This window comes from Cornus florida, unplaced genomic scaffold (assembly GCF_030987335.1).
Source record: "Cornus florida cultivar Cherokee Brave unplaced genomic scaffold, ASM3098733v1 CherokeeBrave_3.0.0_Hap2_Chr02, whole genome shotgun sequence".
Classification (NCBI taxonomy): domain Eukaryota; kingdom Viridiplantae; phylum Streptophyta; class Magnoliopsida; order Cornales; family Cornaceae; genus Cornus; species Cornus florida.
Genome location: NW_026775572.1, coordinates 95,320,397 through 95,341,549, shown reverse-complemented (window position 1 = coordinate 95,341,549; position 21,153 = coordinate 95,320,397). Strand labels below are relative to the sequence as shown.

Below are 21,153 nucleotides of genomic sequence, written 5' to 3'. Positions count from 1 at the left end.
CTAATACTAAATACTTTTGTCCACCAGCAACAAGTTAGTGTAGACGAGAGCAAAGCAAACAATCAACTCCATAACTACATTGAATAATTTGAAGAACAAAATGTCAAACCTCGCAATGATATTTTTGTAACAGATCCTAAATGAAGATAAAGGAAACACAGGTAGCATGTAGTAAAAATTCTATATGTATGTCCATCAATCTATATTTATTCTCGACTGCCACAATTTTAAGCAAGTGATCCCTACAGAATACGAGACTCAAATCACTAGAATTTACTATAGCCACAAACCTTGCCTCTAATAAAACTAAAACTAATCATGAAACCATATGTATCTCACTTTTAATCTTCAATTCCCCAAGGGAAAAAATTTACACAATTTCTATGACAACTACAAAGTTCAAGAAATCCAATTTACACTCTTATCAGGGGAAAATAAAATTTGTCATTGTTCCAACTCCTACGAAGTGCAGAGAACAAAAATATAAAATAAAATAAAATAAAAAAATAAACTGATCATCACATGAACCAGAATCTGTTGCCTTCTCCACGAGCCCCATCCAATGTACCTGTTACTTACTAAAAGAGACTTTACACTCTCAGTCCTTAATATTTCCAAGCTATTTTGTCTTTCTTCTAAATATCATTTAATGCTTTTTGAACAACTTGGACAAAAAGAAAAAGCATCTTTCAACGAAATTGTTACAAAATCAATTTGAAATTCATATACTGCCCTGAGTCAGATGAAATTTTGCTATCAAAGTAATCCAATTGATGTGCAGTTCCTAAATTACCTAGCACTAAAAAAATTAAATATTCTCACCCACCCCCTTCCACGTGATGGAAATTGGAAATAAGTAAACAAATACAGAAGCAGCACAGAATTTTAGAAATCAAACAAGTGGAAGGGTATGTATGCAACAGTGTTCATTATCAAATAAAAAATAACAAATTTATAATATAATTACCAAACCAAAGAGTAACTACTTTTCCATGCTTGACGCATGGGACCCTAAGGCCCCAAGGAACTCAGAAAATCTATTGTCTCCTCCGCATTCAGAACGAACTTGAAAGTAAATTTAATAAGATATCACTAATGAAACAAGAATGACAGAAGGCACTTACTCCAGAAGAAGATGAAATGCGGAAAGCTCATTTAGATCAGTCAGAAAGACAAGTTAACAAATAAAATGCTAAAGCTAAACACAAAAGTTCCCTTTTTACATACTAGATACAAGGCAAGCCATATATAATGCTCAAACATGGAGCAACATATCCAACTGAATGAAGTAATATATATATATATATATATATGCATGTCATCACCAAATCTACAAATCAGATAATCTACATATTTGAACTCCTCCTAGAAAGTTTCATACTTGAGAACAAGCTCAGAAAACCACCCCATCAAACTTAAAGCGGTGCATATTCTTAATAGAAAAACAACCTAGAAATTAACTATAAACAGAGATAGAGATGAAGATCCTTAAAAAAATAACAATCCTCATTAAAAAGCATACAACGTTAAGAGCAAAAAACAAACATTAACTGAAGTCCCAATTCCGCAGGATATTTCCTAAACTCCTATGTAATCGCCCTATTACCACCAACAGTATCAGGGATACAGTGACTAGAATAGTGCTTCTAAAGTCATTTGAGGCACTGCTTCGAGGCATATCTGACTAGAATTGTGCTTCCAAAGTTGAAGCAACTATTTCAATTTGAAGGGGCATCTGACCAATGTCTTAAATTACGGCCATTACATAACAGTAAGGACCAGTGACGTTCCTCTTTCTGACTGCTATATCAGTAGGATTCAGATTCATAGCCATAACAGCCTGTAATGGTGTCGTAACAGATTGTAACAGCCATTACTGTGCCGAAATAGGCAATTCAGCCAATGAAATTAAGAAAACTCGATTGTTTTTATCCTTTTTTCATTTTCTTTCCAATTTTTTTTTACTTCTCTCTAATCCCACTTCTAAAACACAAAAAATAACCTCCAAGTCTTCTAAAACACAAGATCCAAGCCTACATTTCAAGTTCAAGTGATAAACAGTATACAAATTACAATATTACAAACTTATAAATTATACTGTTTCGTAATCTACATATTAGACAGATTCTAGATATTAGTTTTGTCTATTTTGTTATTAAAAATTAAATTGTATTCCAATTATTCATTTATGCTAAACTTCTATTTTATAATATATTTTTTCATCTTATAATTATGATTTATTTTTCCTTACTATAGTGATTAATAATAATTAGATATACTATAGTTAGTGTAAATAGCATAGTAAGTTAGTATATTAGATCATTAGTAAATACGATATACTTTTACTAATTAAGTCACTATATACTAAAAGGATAATTGTTAATATGTTACCATATTAAATCATCTTTCAACATTCAGCGGAAGTCATTAAAGTATTAGGGTTATTGCCAGTGTGGTTCCCATTAATCTAGGGAACTGAGAGCGGTGGAGTGGATTCAGACTTAACCATTGGCTTATTTGCACAAATTGGATGCTCAATCTCATACTTGAGAGCCAAGCATTTTAGTATCACATAAATCCTGGTAGACTATGCATCTATTACATAGTCAAGTAACCATGGACTTGTGCAACCTCAAATTCTAAATCTTTTGTTTTCTAATAACAGATCTTTCTCTTCCTTAAGTTTAGCAACTAGATTTGTGGAATTAGAAAATACAATTGTTACTTATCAAAAAAAAAAAATTGTGGAATTAGCAATATTTAACATATATTTTTCAGATTCAAGTATTACTTTTATTCTATCTAGCAATTCAAAATTTTCCCATTTTAGGTTGAGAAAATCATTATGCAATTTAGCAAAAACAAGCCTAAATTTATCATCTTCATAATAATTAAATTAGATTTATTGTGAGTTCTAACTAAATTAACTCATAATGAAAGGCATCACAAATAAGATAATCATTCTTCTGAAAACTTATCTCCCTTTCAAAGTCACATCAGAACCATTACCAGGTAACTAGGGATTATATTATCAAAGAAAGCATAATTATCATAATACATAAAGTCAACTGTCTAATTTTCTAATACCTATAATTGGTCTATAGATCAACCCTCTATGTTGAGTAACCCACTCTGATGACATTGCAAGGTCTACCTAATCGATATGCTCTAAATACTAATTGAGAAATCTGCAATCGATATGCTCTGATACTAGTTGTGCAATATTGGAACCATTACCAAAGGTTATGAAAGTCAGAGTTGCATTTAGTCTATTAGCCCTAAAAGGGGGTCGAATAGGTTTTATGGATACCAAATTTGCAAATAAATAACTGATTAACTCAGAATCAGTTAACAATCACATAAACAAATAAAGAATAAATAAAATAATGCAGAGATGCATTATCTTCCGTGGACAATCCTAGAAAGGGAAAAACCACATAAGCTAGACCAGAAAGATCGAAATATACTACAATCCTTCCAGCCGTGGATCCATCAACAAACCTCTACCTATGTTATATGGACTCTTCAAAGTGGTGAAGTACCCGTGTCGGACACATATTACTCGAACATGGGTATGGGATATGTGTCCGACACTTTTAGTAAGATATGTACTTAAAAAGCATATCCAATCATTCAATTATATTATATTATTACTTTACAATGAGTGAAATGCCTATATTGAACATTGAATTAGATAAAAACATTACTTTACTCTACAAAATAGAATAAAATAATTAATAAAATAAATATTTAGCCGTGTCCTCGTGTCCTATTTGGAGATTTGACATGTCCGACACATGAATACATACCCGTGTCCGACACACATACCCGAGTCCATGTAATATAGCCTGCTACTCATGCAATGTGCTTCTCCATGGACTTCTGATCTCCACAACTGGTGATGCGCATTCAACTTGATCAATACGAACCATTGAGTTGATGCTTTGTCTAATTATATTATTCTTCCCCTTGCTTTTAATTCTCTCAATCACTTGTATTATAGTAATTTATGAAAAACTCTAGAGTTAATCTTTTTAAACTCTAATTTAAAAGAGTTTCCAAGAACAGGATTCTGAAGGGTTCCATCGATCGAACACCACTGTCACTGCTTTGATTGATCAAGCTTTCGATCAAAGCTTAACGGGATTATAAAAAGAAAAAAGAAAAAAAGTAAAATCCTGCAAAATTTTGATTCACCAATCATTTGATTGACGCTCTCTGCAACAACAAACAAGCCTTTTTCTAATTACTTGGGGTCAGCTACACGAATCCTATTTTTCCATTCTGGTCTATTTAAGGCCTCAGTCAATCCACATGCTATCATATATTTCTTCACTAGTTCCATCCATGTTAACTTTGATCTTCCTCTTTTCCTAATATTACCCTCAATGTGGACTATGTCACTTTTGTGAAAAAAAAAAAAAAATATATATATATATATATATATATAGATATATATATATATAGAAGAAAAAACTAATTTTGAAAATCATTTTATCAAAAATCCCAATTTCGATAAACAAGATTAAAACATAACTTTGAGCCTTTTAAATATCATACCTAGGTTATAATTGTTCTTTATGGTCTTAACTTACCTTATCCTAGATATGTGATTAAGCTTGAGACATTTTCGGTAGATTCTTTGTTGATCTTCATCTCCATCAACTTCTTGTGACTAAATAAACGAATCATAATTTTGGCACACAATACAATCCATGTTTTCAGTAGAAATTGAACAACACATGACTCAATGTCCAAACAGTTATTAATGCCAGCTTCTCAATTTTAGATCTAAATTCAAAATTCAACTTCAGAATAGGTGAATTAATGTTGATTCAGCTAAAAAAATTCCAAAATGTCTTTTGTAGATTTCTTCTTCTTTCCAATATGTCTCTCTTATGTGTATGTATCTCATATTTACTATTAAGCATTAATATGATTATTAACACAGATTCATATGCCTTATGCCAAAAAACCCATGCCTCTTAGCCATAATCAGGCCAGTAAAACATTAATTTGATCTACTTGTGTTGTAAGAATGTATAAATCTCCCACCAACACTAACCTCATATGCGTTAGTTTTAGAATTTCACCCAATAAAAAGTCAGCACAATAAGAACATAGATATATATTCAAGATATAATAATTAAGCTTGGAGACCAAATATGCAAATTAAGCAAAAGTTTTACAATGACTTATCAAAAAAAATAAAATAAGAAGTTTTACAATGAATAATGCATATGAGGGGTAAAACAATCGTATGCTCAAACCAAACAAGGAGTTTATAAGAAACATTACAAGTGATGCACGAATTACGAAATTTTGTGCATTTTGGGTAATTTTTATCTCATACTTGACCTTTCCATAAGCAACAAAATTTGTAAGCTTATGGAAAGGTCAAGTATGAGATAAAAATTACCCAAAAAATTGAAGGCTTTTTATATGACATAAGTGGCACACCTTCCCATTGGTTAAACACTCATCAAAATGTTTAAATCAGATGGAAACATGTTTAGCATGCATCTTTATTGGCATCCAATACAAAGTTCTTTCCTAACAACGAAAGCATTACTTTATCTTTTCATTTCTTTCCTTTTTACTTGCCAAAATGCATATTCAATAATCACCCATGTTATGTGGACCCCAGACACAATTTAGATGAGTCTCTTGTGCATTAAATTCTCAAACCCGAGGATATGGGGTCACACCGAAATATTCACTCTTTAATATTATTCTCCTATTTTTTATGGAAAAATGATGTTTATAAGTATCACACGCTGTTCAACAAGGGTACTTACCTGGTTTATCAGCTTAGTGGGAAGTGAGACTTGCATTTCAGTATGTTCTTCAATTGGACCAACAGCAATTGCTGAACGTTGAGACATTGACCAAAAACCAATCCGGGGAAGATGACAAACACGCTTGTGGTAACAAGAAAAGCCATGAAAAGAGTAGAAGTATCATTGGACACAATTGGGAGAGACACTCATATGAGTAAAAAAATGAGAAGTTAATGGAACAACAACCTATCAACTTAAATGAGAAGATAATGGAACAACAACCCATCAACTTGAACTTTCTGGTTTTGTGGGTTCAGACCTATGGGGGACCAAAATTACTTTGTGTGACTGGAAGTGTTAAAAAAGAAAAAGACTTGAGAGTGGTAGGAAGATGAAGAGGAAAAGGAAGAGGAAGAGGAAGAGGAAGAGGAAGAAATATGGTGTGGTTAGAGAAACTGTCGTCAAAGTAAACTAAAATCGTTTGTGGGTTCAGACCTATGGGGAACCAAAATTACTTTGTGTGACTGGAAGTGTTAAAATAGAAAAAAACTTGAGAGTGGTAGGAAGATGAAGAGGAAAAGGAAGAGGAAGAAGAAGAAAAATGGTGTGGTTAGAGAAACTGTCGTCAAAGCAAACTAAAATAGTGCGTGTTAAGTCATAGGCTTTGTAGAGATTGTGTTGGAGGTATTATATGATGGCCTTTTTCTTTACTCCTTGTCCAACTCTGGATCATTCTTTTTTTCTTTTTGATTGGGTAAGTAGGACTTCGATGGCTTATGTATATATGTTAGCTATATATATATTATGTAATAAGAACATGATAAGAAAGTTTTATGCACAACATTCTAATCAATTTGATTTACGGGTGATACTTGTGTCCAATGTGAATGCTTCACATATTTAAGAATTCATATAACGCACAATAACAAGTAAAGAAGACAAACAAAGATGTAAAAATTTCCAAGATCATGAACACAGCTACATCTTGAGGAACTTTCCTGTAACAGATAGAAGTTAAATGCCCAAATCCAGGTATACGTAAAACACGCAATACATGCCCATTCCAGTGTGCCAGTTGGAGAACAAGAGGCAAATGCAGCATTCAATTTCTAATCTTGGACAACAAAGATGGATGAAGAAACGATATTATCTCAAAATGATTCAATTAAAAAAAACTCATTCTCAGTCCTACATCCTGGAGGCCAGAATTTGGAGCCTTTAAAACAAAAACAGAAAGAGAAATAAACAACATTTCCGATCGATCCCAGATGTCTGAGTTCAAAAACATGTATCATGACTGAAGATTCAGACTCTAAAATCATCAAATGAACACTGAAAAAGGTCACAGACATATGTACAGGTAAAACAGACCAGATGGATGCGAGTCCAGTGACAGTAACCCCAAAGTAAATCTACCTGATTGTCACAAACTTGTTGGTACCATGTTTTGCCCAGTGAGACCTCAGATCAATTGGGTTGGAGAAGTTATACCCTTCTGATGCAAGTTTCTCCAATACCTTCTTGAACGCACCCTGACTCATCTTCCTTCCAGCTATCCTTGCGCCACGTCTTTTGGTGCTCATTGGCAAGGGATACATCGATATAGTTGTGGTACAACAAGCCGATTGCCAACCACCACAGCCCCATCGATAACACTGCTGCTGAGTCCCAGTGCACGAGCAAACTGGTATGGGAATACCTGAGATGTCCATGTTGATCCCATTTATAACAACATCCATATTCTTCTTTGCTGGTTTCACGCGTTGAACAGAAGAATTACCATTCTCCTTTGGCACAGAAGGGCCTTTCTTACTTTTCTTTGGTTTCGGTGACTTCGGGATGCTGCTACTTGTCCTCTTCTTCAAAGGACCACCTCCTTCCTTTCTCACACTTGGAATTTCCACACCAACCCTCACATCTGCCCTCACATCCTTTGATGATTCGGGAGGTTGTAAAATCTGCATGGGATGAGTTACAGAAGGTTCGGGAAGAACCGCATAATTAGGGTTTGCCGGTAGCATATTAAGAAATTTATCTCTCTGGTTTATCCAACTGTCCCTCACATAGTCCATGTGTACAGGTGCTTCTGAAACCCCACAATCCCGAGAGTGAAAAGGTCCATTGGCGCCTAGCATAACTGCATGATCACGCCCGGATAGGAAAGGTTTTGTGCCTCGATCTGCCACAGATGACATGAGCTGCAGACCAAGATGCCCTTTGAAGGAGGGTTCATAATAACCCCAATTCCGCATATTCAATCCGTCATCATCCATCAAAACTACAGATCGAGGCAAACAACAGCATAAATATTAAACCTTTACCATGTTTTAATTTAAACATTAGAGACATTGTAGTCCTGATAACAATGGAAATGAGACCAACACGGACCATGGATCATAACCAACAAAAACACTGAAAACAGGAAACCCAAACCCATAGACATAGCACAAGCTTCAAAATGTAAAATCAGACACGGGATGGGAAGATCCAAACAGCCATGAAATTGAAGAATGAATCAGAGCAATAAGCACAAAGAACAGCATCAAATGAATGTTCCAATTTCAATAGACCCATTATTGGCAATGGCAATTAAAACCAAAGAGATCAAAGAAAGGCCCCAACAGAACACAAGGATAAGAAGAACCAAACCACCACCAAGACGAACAAACAAAAAATCAGTACCCACGATCGCCGAATGCTGCAATTTTAAGAAAATGCATTTCAAACGAAAAGGTCAAAACTTTATGGTTTTGAACCTCGATCTCATATAAAATAGAAAAAAAAAAAAGAACAGATTCATCCTGATAATTAAACCTTAAGACAATCACACATCAGAATATAAATGACATGCGAATATCAGTAAAATGGATAAAAATTCAAGTTTCTAAAGAAAGAAATGAAAATTTGAGATTTTAAAGAGAGGAGCAAGAGAGAGACAGACAGATACAGAGAGAGAAAACTTACTTGTAGGTAAACGGCTCTTTTAGGGTTTTTTTTGCCCTTCTGGATAGAGAGAGGAGAGAGGAGAGAGGAGAGAGAAAGTAGAAAGAGCCCCAATATAGTTCCTACTAAATGTTTCAAGTTTCAACATTAATAAGGAAAAAGGAAAATGTAAAAATAAATATAAGTGACATCTATTTTCCCAAGCATGCATGTGACAGCAAAACCAAACTCTTATGGTCAACAATGTTTCTTAAATAATATGTACAAAAATATTAAATTTTGTGGCACCCACTTACCATATATTTGATATTTTCTTCATTTTTTCGGCATCCTTATGGTTTTATCTGCTTTATTGTATAGTTTGTCATACTGTAACAATTATTTCTTCGTTGACAAATTCGGGATTGTAACTTTTTTTTGTTATGCTCCATAAATATGGCATTCTTTGTAGTTGAATATGGGGTAATGGTTTATTCTCTAAGGGGAGACAAACATGGCACAACCAATTTTTTCCTAAAATGAAAATTTTCCATTTTAGGTTTCAACATTACAAGGACAATTCTTGTTATCCTTCTAAAACAACAAAAGGGAACTTCGGTTTCCTTGTCGTGAATGAATTTAAAATAAACTGCTTCGACATTGGAAACTCAAAAATTATAACCATGCGGATGTGGTATGAAATTGTTAAAATCACACGAGAATTGAAGGAATAAAATTATTTTAAGTACAAAATATTTTTTTTATATGTAATTATTTAGGTACTAACTTGATGGTCATAGTGTATTCCGTCCGGGCACCAATCTTGGTCACCTCTTCTCTTTTCTTGCAAGAAAAACTTTCGGTTCAATAGTTGGCGCCATATGTGAGAAGTTACTAATCTTTTGAAAATAGAATTTTTTTTTTTTTTTGGGAAGCTGTACACTAAATAAATATTTATATAATAATGCATATATATATATATATTAGGTTTTGTGGAGTATATATAAAGGGAGAGACACAAATGGATATAAAGAGATTGATATTTTTGGGACATGGTAAATTAATAAATTTCATATATACAATATAATAATGAAACAATATAAGAAAAAAAATTTAAGGAAACATATAAGTATACAAGGGAATGAGAAATTTCAAGGGCTGATCTTATACATTTCCAAAAAATATATACATATTATAGGAATATATATATAAGTAAGGAAAGGAAAAAAATCAGGGGGCGCGAATCCTCTGAAGTGAATTCCCATACAGTCCCTGCAGTGAGCTCCTATGAGACCGCATTCGACAATTACAAAAAAGTGAAATGTCACCATTTGACCATCATTTATAAGTAGAGTCTAAAAAAGTAATATCACCATAAGAGGGTAACATCATCACTTAAAAAGTAAAAGTTGTTAACAGCAAAAAACTTCATAATCTCCTTCAAAATCCTCTTTAAATTAACATGTGACTATTTTTTTTGGATATTCTATTTTTTATGATAAAATTTAACTTAAAAAATATATAAATAATATGTTGAGATTTATATATCACTATTAGTTTTTCAGTACTATGTGAATACTTTTTTTTTTGGTGAAGGTGATGAGCGTGGCAATTAATATTAAATTTTGTCAAATTTTTTTTTTTAATGGTAAAAGTGGTGAGTGTGGCAATTAATATTAAACTTTGCCAATATTTTTTGAAAGATATGTCAAATAATTTATACCTAAGTGTATGTTTTTTTAATATTTGGAAAAATAAAAATAAAAAATAGATGTGGCTCTTTTCATTATTTTTGGAAACATTAAGTGTTTTGTTTGTTGTCTAAAGTCAATCCAAGTGACTTTAATTTTTGTTTAAATCTTTAAATTAACATGTTAAAGTGTTTTTAAAATACTTTAATCTCAAATAATAACATAAATGATATGTTGAATTGAGTTATGTTTATACGTGACATTATTTAGTCTGCATTATGTGCATACCTTATTTTGAGAGTGAAAATGATTTTCACTTTTTTATAATTGCTGCATCCAAACGCAATCTCAATGCCTCTTAAATGAAGAATATTGGACCAAGAATGGGGGGTTGTGTAATGACCCGGTCATTTTCCTTCCTTTCCCTTTTCTCAGATTTTCACGGATATTTTTTTCCCGTCATTCTTTTCCTTTCTGAGTTCAGTTTTTCATCACTTAGTATCGTCTTAAGTGCTCTGGAATGATTTCCGAGACTTTTTTCCTTGGATTGACAACTTCCTTTGAGGACCGAGTCATTCCCACATTTTTTGTTTTTTGACACTATTCATTTTTCGTCATTTTCCCTATTTTGTCATTTTCCCTATTTTGTCTTTTCCCGTTTGTCACTTTTTGGCACAACCTCACTTTTCGTGCTCGGAGTTGGTTTTCGACTTCACGTACCTTCATCCTAAGTGGTTTCCACGAAATACGTATCTTTACTTTTGTAAGAAAGTACTCTGGTTGCTCCCGGTGAGTCATATCATTGAGAGATGGAACAGACTAGTGCATGATGCACACACCGCACTTGCTGAATTTTGAGACAAAAAGGGAGAAAGATGTGGTGCCATCAATTGATAGAATTTGTGAGTTATGGCATCCACTTGAGAAGATTCTTCCCTACTTGTCTTTGGTTGACAAGGGTTGGTGTTCTTTGCATTGGTTGAGGTCGGAGCCCTACGAGAAGTATGTTGTAGTGAATTTTCACTCAAATTCTCAAGTAAGGTCCAACCCTCATCCGCATTCTTAGACATAAACATCCCTTCACATGAGGAGTCAACCATGAGTCTATGTGGTTCGGTTAAACCATCATAGAAGGCTTGCACTAATTGCCATTTTGGATTTAGATGGTGCGGACATTTCCTAAGGAGATCTTGTAATCTTTCCCAAGTTTCATGGAGTTGTTCTCCATCAATTTGAAAAAAACTAAGACTAGAACACCTCATTTGATTGGTTTTACTCACTGGATAGTATTTCTTAAGAAATTCTTGTTGCAATTGGGCCCATCAAATGATGAAGTTTGCAACAAGGGAGTTCAACCAATACTTTGCCCTATTTTTCAAGGAGAATGGAAATAGACGCAGGTGGAGTGCATTATCAGGGAAACCCCTCATTTTAATGGTAGAGCAAATTTCAAGGAATTCATCAAGATGTTTATAGGGATCCTCGTTATCAAAGCCATGGAAGGATGGAAGCATTTGAATTGTGCTAACTTTGATTTCATATTGAGTGGCTTCAATGTTAGGCATCACTATGTAAGAAGGAGAAGCATAAGTGGTAGGGATGAAGTGATACCGAAGGGTCATGGGAACCACGTTTGGAATTTTGGCCCTATCATTATTAATTCCCTCATTCCCTAAATTTTCTTCATTACCGGCCATTGTATTAAATTCAAGTTCAATTTCTCTTATGCTTGCAGATTCCCTAAGGTTTCTTCTAAGAGTCCTTTCAAGTGAATTTATGTCAATTGGCGAGTCAATTGTCGGTAGAGAAAGTGATCTGCGGCCAAACATCAACAACACATAACACAATCAACACAACAATTCATCCATAACCTCCACATACGATGTTCCATTTCTCCTCAATTATCAAGACAGAAAATAAATGGCCACGACAAGGACCGATGCTTTGCAATAAAAAAGAAACAATAAATAGCCTCGACAAGGGCTTCACAACTTAACTATCACTAATTTTAAACACATGCAAGATATTAACAATTTTTGAAACTGGAAGCTCGAAAGACTTACTGGGAGTCCTCTAGACTTACAAATTTGCTAGCGTTCCCTCAGCGAGCCTTAAGTCCCTAGAATCTCACAAGAACTTAAAGCATAACAATAGTCAAAACCACACAAGGAAATATTCACAAAACACATATTAACAATCAAACAAAAGTTAACCTCGGTTGCAAAACCGTTTGCAATCCCCAACAATGGCGCCAAAAATTGATTGGTTTGGTATTCGATCTATAATAAATCAACCATTTGCAATCGCACAAATCATTATAAAATAGGGCTATTAGTTGGGTAAGTCGAACCACTGGATTGGTAGTTTATGGCAACCAAGGTATCTAAAATCTCTTTTAGAATGATGAAAGGGGGTATAGAGTTTTGTTGGTTTGTCACTAGAATTAGGAATTTAAATTTGCATAAAACAATAGTTGGCAAGGAATTAAAGAGATAAAGATAATGTAAAGGGGACTAGGGAAGTGAATCCACTACCTATCCTATAAACATGCTAGAGAATGATTCACTTGGGAGAATAATATATACATATGACCTTGGAATGCAACAACACAAAATTGCTACATTACCTTCAAGAATTTTATGAAATCAATAGGCAAGAATAACCTATCAAAGCATTGCATGTTTTGGCTACCTAAACTAAAATGCAACCTTAGACATGTTCATTAAGCAAAAGATTATCAAGCCCTTAATCACATAATAGAAGCACATGAAATTAGAAATCAAGAACAATCTATCAAAGGAAGGCCCTAAGATATAGATTATCAAACTTCCTAAACATCATGCCATTAAAACCATTCCACAACCTCAATTACATTGTCACTATGGAAAACAAGCTATATGATCATGAGAAATTAGAATCTAAGACAAGACAAAAACTTCAACATAATCATTTATATAGATTAAAATTCATTACATCAAAATGAATGCTCTAGATTGTGAAAAAGTCATAAATATACATTATTTCCCCCAAAACAAAATCAAAACTAGAACATGCTTACTAAAGAGGGCTTCATCACCTCCCTAGATAGGGAGTTAGTTACCCATGGATGCAAGGAATGAAGGAGAAGAAAAGGCTTTACCCTCCATTTTCGCACCTAAAGCTTCAAGACTTACCAAATCCCTCACCTTCAATATTTCTCTCTCTAAAACTTAGCCAAATGTGAGATATCATCCAACTAACCCCTCAAGGCCCTTATCTAGCCACAAAATCCTCCCTTTTCCCTCCATTTTTAAGTTCCAACTACCCTAGGAGAAAACAGGACCACACAAAAGGGTCAAGGGGACAAGCTTCAGCACAAAAATAGGAGTAGGTGATCTACTATTTGTAGATCGACGGGCGCCCGCGGGTGCTTGCAATCCGCTGATGGTCACTGGGGTGTTTGGCGGGCTCCCGTGGGGCTGCGGCGGGTGCCCGCAGAGCTTGGCAGCGGGGCCCGCGAGACACTACGGGGCCCCACGGATGAAGGCATCTTACTGGAGGTTTTGGCGGGTGCCCGCGGGGCTGCTGCGCGCGCCCGCGGAGCTTAGCTGTAGAACCTTCATTCCTTTCTTGAGCCACTTTGAGCCGGTCCGCTGACGCAGTTGTCATCCTGAGCGCTATGCCATAAAACTCACACGTTTAATGAATCAAGAGGCTTGACCAAAAATGATGGTCCCCAGCAATGGTGTGCTTTGCTTCTTCAAGAGATTGTCAAAACTGTTCCTTTAACCATATTTGGAGGAACCAACCTGAAAGTAGACGAAAATAACCAAATAAAGTTAAACTATACATTATTATCAACTAATGGACTTAACTAATGCAAATAAGGCGCTTGAATATGTAATATTCGGCGCTTATCACCTCAATTTGAGATGAGAATCTCAAATGCCACCAAAATGAAACCGCTCTGAATTCGACGAAACTTCAGGGTTTTGTCAAGGACAACATGGTGAACAATAAACTCCAAAGAGGATATACCAAAATCCTAACTTAACCTCAAACCCGAACTCATAAAATGGCTAAAAATGGATTCTAATAAGGGGGAAAGATACGCGTCATCAAGATAAGCATTAAACACAAAGACACTTCAACTTTTTAACAAGGGGAAGAAGCTCGAAAGAAGAGAGATAAGGTGGTAGCCCCTTGGCTGCCATGGAATCCAGCCAACAAAGGGAGGAAGAAGGTGAAAAAGTAATTTTTCACTTTAAAGCATTCTATTTATAGTAAAACCCTAAAAGTGCCCCAAAATGGCCTCGCTAGGTCCGGAAAAGTGAAATTCGCGCAGACACGCTCAAACAGCAAAACTCCGTGAACGAAAAAGAACCAAAATGAGAAAATATGAACAATAGAAGAAATAGCGTTGAAAACCGATTCCCGAGCAGAGAGATACGCCCCGAACAAGTTCGGCGGCAATTGGGGCCAGAAACCCTGCAACTGGGGGAAAACGACCAGAAGGAAATTCTAAGAGTACACAACTTGACAAAAGGTGAAAATGAATCCCGTGTAAGGATCCAGGCTCAAAACGAGGCATTTTTTAAATAACTTTTCTTAATTGCACAATGGCCCCTCCAAAAAGTGAAAATTACACTAATGACCCAGAATAAAAATATCTTCCAAAAATATTTTCTTAGAAACCCCTAAAATAAAATATCTTCAAAAGATATTTACGAAAAACACCTCAAGAAAAGAAAAAGATTCTAAAAAACTATACATTCATGCCCCTATGGATACCGGGAGTAACCAAAGTACTTTACTGCAAAAATAAAGATACGTATTTCATGGAAACTACTTAGAATGAAGATATGTGAAGTCAAAAACCAACTCCAAACACAAAAAGTGAGGTTATGCCAACAAAGTGACAAACAGGGAAAAGACAAAATAGGAAAAAGGACGAAAGTGAATAATATCGAAAAAATGAAAATGTGGAAATGACGCGGTCCTCAAAGGAAGTTGTCAATCCAAAGAAAAGAGTCTCAGAAATCATTCCAGAGCACCCGAGACAACACTAAGTGATGAGAAACTAAACTCAGAAAGGAAAAGATCAACGAAAAAAAAATATCCGTGAAAATTTGAGAAAAAGGAAAGGAAGGAAAATGACCGGGTCATTACGGATTTGATTGTTTGATTGTGTGGCTAGGGTTGCCATTTCTTTTGAGTCTTTCTTGCATAACGATGCTATGGGATTGAGTTGATTGATTGGTGAGTCAGGTAGTGAGAGCACTGTATTCTTTAGTATCACCTTGTAGTGTCACTTTGAGGTTTAGATATGGATTGTTTAGATCCTGCCATTGTGGTAAGGACTTACAGTTAATGATCTCATGGTTTTTAGAGTTTGGATTGTGGTTAGGATTGACTTCCTTTCACTTAGAAGCTTTAAGACATGATGTCCTTAGGGTTCATTTGTTATGTTCATTCCTACAATTTTCATTTACTGCTATGTTAGTAGTTATAATTATGATATCATGATGCATGAAGTATATGAATATGGAAGTATATCCATATATTTTTTTTATTACCTCTATAAGTAGGTAGATTTATTTTTTCTTATGGTAGTTGCATTCCCTTCTTATATGCATTGATTGATATGTTTAGTGTTACGAGTATTTTATTTTTCGCATGATATGTGGTGTCGAGGTGAGGTTTCCTTTTGGTTCATTTTGGGAGAGCACGAGTTGGGTGTTGTGTTCTTTTTATTTGTGTATGGTGTGCAAGCTAGTTTTTGTAGTTGGTTGCATTGTGGAATTCCTTGTGAAGGAGTTGTCACACTTTATTTTGTCATGGTTTGTACACTCCCATAAGGGGGGGGGGGGGGGGGAATGTGTTCATTTATCATATGGGTTGTTGGCATTCTTGGGAGAGCAAGGCTTTTTCTCTTGTCTTGGCTCATGTTAGGGACTTCACAGGGAGTGAGTCTCATTTATTCATTGCATTATGCATGGTTATGGGTTAGTTGATTTGTGGGGATCACCATAGTTGTTTTAAGTCCTTGGGGATGATTTGATTGATTTTGGTCGACTTACTTCCACATAGGGGGTGAAGTCTTTGATCTATGTGTCTTTTGTTTCAGAGATAAAGTTGGTAGTATAGTCCTTGTACGGACTGGTGGGTTTCATTTCGTGTTTTCCCTTGCGGAGTTTTTTGTCATGGTTGTTTATGGGTTTTTTGCGCATGGTGTGCGTAGGTTATGATGTGAAGTCATTTTACAGGGACTTGTGTCCACACCATTGAGGATTCGTTTGATTCATTGAGTGAGCTTGATGCTCCTTTAAGGATGTCTTTTAGAGACTTGTTTTGAGTTTTGGAGTCTTGGATGTGGTTGACTCTTAGGAGATGTTTCAAAGGATCGCATTTATATATGGCTTATTTGTGGAGTCTTTTCATTTTAGTTATGACTAGGCATGGTTTTGAGGAATCGTGATCTCAATAGTTGTTCCATGGAATGATGATAAGGATTGATACGAGAAGGGAGGTATTTTGAGGAGTTTTGTTTCAACTTGGTGTTGCCAATCATGGTTTTGAGAGATTCGATTTGTGATTGTTGTCGAATGGAGGTGTATTATTCTAATCTTGTCGAGAGATTTGTGACAGAGATTCTTATTGAGGTTTTGACGTGATACATATAATTGAGGTATTTGTTGAGATTTGTGGACTTGATGATAGTAATTTTTTTTCCTAAATGGAAGAATTTTTTCATTAATATAAACAATATGGTACAAAAACATCATAGGGGCATACCCCTATTTTAATTATCCCCTTAGGGAAAAAAAAAGAAGACCTTAAAGTAAAAAACCTAAACTAGGAGAACATTAAGATTACATCTTGCAAACATATGCCTAGAATATCAAAAACCTCCCAAACAATACATTTAGCTAACTCCTCTGGACTAGAAAACTTGTCAATATGTAACTTGTCATTCCTATCCTTCCAAATGAAGTACAAATTAGTTGTAAAAACCAACTTGCGTAATTTATTTCTTATATTACTCACTTTAAACCTTTGGACAAAATTGTGATACCCCTCGAATTCTAGAGCCACGGGTGATCAAGTTCAAGTATAGAATACAAGGGATATCAAACAATTAATATATAAACAAGCATGGAATACAAAATTGTAATGACCCGGTCATTTCCTTCCTTCCCTTTTTCCTTAGAATTTTACGGATGAATTTTTTTCGTTGAAATTCCTTTTCTAAGTTCATTTTCTCATCACTTAGTGTCATCTCGAGTGCTCGGAAATGGTTTCTGAGACTCTTTCTTTTGGATTGACAACTTCCTTTAAGGACCGAGTCATTTCTACAATTTTCGTTTTTCGATACTATTCACTTTTTGTCCTTATTCCTAATTCGTCCTTTTCCCTATTTCGTCTTTTTCCCGTTTGTCACTTTGTTGGCAAAACCTCACTTCTTGTGCTCGGAGTTGGTTTTTGACTTCACGTATCTTTATCGTGAGTGGTTTCCACGAAATACATATCTTTACTTTCGCAGGAAAGTACTCTGGTTGCTCCCGGTGTCCATAGGGGCATGGATGCATAATTCTTTGAAATTAATTTCTTTTCTTGGGGTATTTTTCATAAATATCTTTTGAAGATATTTTATTTCAGGGGTATCTAAGAAAATATCTTTTGGAAGATATTTTCATTATGGGGCAGTTTTGCAGTTAACCCTTTTTATGGGGGCCATTGTGCAATTAATGAAAGTTATTGCAAATTATCTTGTTTTGAGCCTGGATCCTCATACGGGATTCATTTTCACTTTTTGTCGAGTCGCAAACTCTTAGAAGTCCCTTCTGGTCGATGTTTTCCAGTTTCAGGGTTTCTAGCCCCAGTTTGCGCCAAACTTGTTTGGGGCATAACTTTCTGCTCGGGACTCAGTTTTTGACGCCGTTTCTTCCGTTATTCATATTTTCTTATTTTAAATCTTTTTTGTTCACAGAGTTTTGCTATTTGAGCGCGTCTGATTAAATTTCACTTTTTTGGACCCGGCGAGGCTCTTTCGGGGCACTTTTTGAGATTTTCTATATAAGGGGGATGAGATATGTTGATTTTCATCTTCCCCACTCCCTATGCAAGACCTGAAGCTTCCATGGCAGCCCAAGGGAGGCTACTATCTTCTCTCTCCTCATTTGAGCTTCATTTCTTTGTCAAAATATAGTCGTGCCTTAGTATTTGTTATTCGTCTTGATGATGCGCATCTTTTGCCCTTATTAGAACCCGTTTTTAGCCAAATTTTGAGTTTGGTTTTGAGGTCAAGTTATGATTTTCATGGGGCTTCTTAGGGATTCTTGTTCACGGCGTTGTCCCCGACAAAACCTAGGAGTATCGTCGGATCAAGAGCACTTTTCTTTTGGTGGGGATTTGAGTTTTCATCTCAAATTGAGGTAGGAGATGTCTTAGGTTTATATTAATGTTGTATTGAATGTTTTATGAGCATATACAACTTGTTAGCGTGCCTTGTTAAAGTTTTAGAGATTTAATCTAATTATTTCTTTGTATAAGATTTAATTCACATGGATGTATGTTGTTTTGAATTAAATTATGGCATGCTAGTAAACTAGGCCTTGGTATAATAGTTAACATATATTAAATTTGGAGCATTTGCGTAAGAATTGCAAAACTTATTTAATATTTATCTTTGGTGAAAGATTAATTCACATAATTGTATCAAGCATGAAATCAACTTGTAATGTGATATTAAAGTAGGCCTTGATGTGTTCTTTAACATATATTAAATTAAGGACATTTGGATATGTTTGGAAATCTAGGGAAAAATTAATTAATTAGCTTAATTAATTTAATTTTAAGTGTTGTAGTCACTTAAATTGATTTTGGGTGTGAAATATGTAAGGACTATGTCATGAGCTTTAACATATGTTAATTTGAGCCTAATTGGAATTGAATTGAAATCTAGGGACTTTTATGTTAAGGTGATAATTTCATGAAATGTAGTTTAATTAATTACCTTGTGAGCATGCTACTAACTTGTTGTAGAATTAGTACTTGTGATCTCTAAAGATGGTAATTTGACTTAGCATGACATGTGATATCATTGTCTTGAATAACTTGTTAAATATATCTTGTGTATATAGCATGTTAGAATATTACAATTGTTTACCTTGAAAGCTTGATACTAAATTGTGACCTATTTAGTACTTGTGGCGTAGGATGGTAATGTGGCTCAATTGTTGTAAAATATTCTTACTTTGTGTATAAATTGCATATTGAGGACGTGACTTGTCATATGCTATTTAGACTTGAATTCTAGGACATGAGTTGTGTGAATTCAATCTTACTTGTGCATGGAATGTGGTAACTTGCATTTGATTTTGTATAAGTTTTGAACTTATTGGTTTTGGAAAGCTTGTGAGGACATACTTTATGTGATGGCTAGGGTTTGGTTCTAGTACGAAGACAAGAGTCTTCTAAGTCATAAGTGCGCAGTAGGTAGTACCTTGTGGGTCGTAATTACCCGAAAATACTTGCTTGGTCTAGCGACCACATGTCCTAATCTTTCCACTATTTGCTTTTACATTTAATTTCAAGTTGTTAATCATGGATTACTTGTAGCTTGAGAATTGATGCTTGCTTCGGATATTTAAATCCGGTTTAGTATACTTGAACGTGTACACTTGTTTCATGAGTTAAACTTCATTTGGTATATTTGTGCTATGTATATTTGTCATATGCAAAATCCTATTAATTTAGTGTACTTGTGTTGTGTACTTGGTTTATGAGTTTTTTTTTTTTTTTTTTTTTTTTTTTTTTTTTTTTTTATGTTAAATGCATACTTATGTAGAGATGCTTAGACATTGCATAAATTATCTCAATATAGTTTAGTATACTTGGAAATGTATGCTTGTATGTCGTGTGACATGTTTTGACATTGTTTAGTATACTTGAGCATGTATACTTATATACCGTTGTTCAATTGAATTGCATGAGTAGCTTAGGATGCTCCCTGAGTCTCATTGTGACATAGATGTTAGGTGGTATGAGCCCCTTTAACATGTTTCACCTTAAGGTGATAAAATTGTAAAATGCTAGGTCGATGCATGCTCATCTCCTACGAGTAGCTTTATGTTGCTCACCCCTACGTTACTGGGGTATATTTCAGGTACATGACTCAAGACTTGAAGATTTCATTGCCTTGGATGATTTGTAGCTTCTCATGAGAAAACTTGTATTCCTTGATTCTGTGTATGTAAAGTGTACATAAGTACACCCTTTTCATTGTATCCAACATGTATGACATGAGGCCAAGGGCCAAGCATGCCTATTTTTACACTTGTACTCATTTGACACCACATTTTGTTTGAAAATGTACCTTTATCAATTTTGGATGTTTGGTATGTCAAATTTTGTGAATGGGTAGTAATAAGGCCATGGGCCATTGTAACATGTCTAAAATGTCATATTACACTTGCGTGCATGTTCACATCATCACACATTAGCAGATAATGCAAATTGATCATGCCATGGGGGATTCCAATTAGACTTTCAGCCTTGAGTGCATAACATGAAATTTTTGCACTTTCTTGAGTCATTTCGGTCAACTGAAATTGCATTTTGGTCGACCGAAGCCTTTTGGGTTTTGTTTGAACCTTGAAACTTCACTTTCCAGTAGCCAAAGTCAACATTTAGGGTCATTTTGGTCGACCGATGGTTTCTTTTGGTGTATCAAACCAACTAAGCCTTGAAGACTTGTTTTCAGCTGAAATTTTGTCCAT

The 21,153-nt window shown here is 34.9% G+C and overlaps 1 protein-coding gene across 1 annotated transcript; it reads right to left on the bottom strand.

Annotated features, from left to right (window-relative positions):
* Positions 1 to 6,926: 6,926 nt before the first annotated feature.
* LOC132295485 (protein BASIC PENTACYSTEINE2-like) lies at positions 6,927 to 8,877 on the bottom strand. The gene is made up of 2 exons (XM_059793771.1): positions 8,745 to 8,877; positions 6,927 to 8,058 (listed from the first exon to the last, which is right to left on the bottom strand). The coding sequence occupies exon 2, from the start codon at positions 8,051 to 8,053 to the stop codon at positions 7,193 to 7,195; it is 861 nt and encodes a 286-aa protein (XP_059649754.1). The 5' UTR covers positions 8,054 to 8,058; positions 8,745 to 8,877; the 3' UTR covers positions 6,927 to 7,192.
* Positions 8,878 to 21,153: the final 12,276 nt, after the last annotated feature.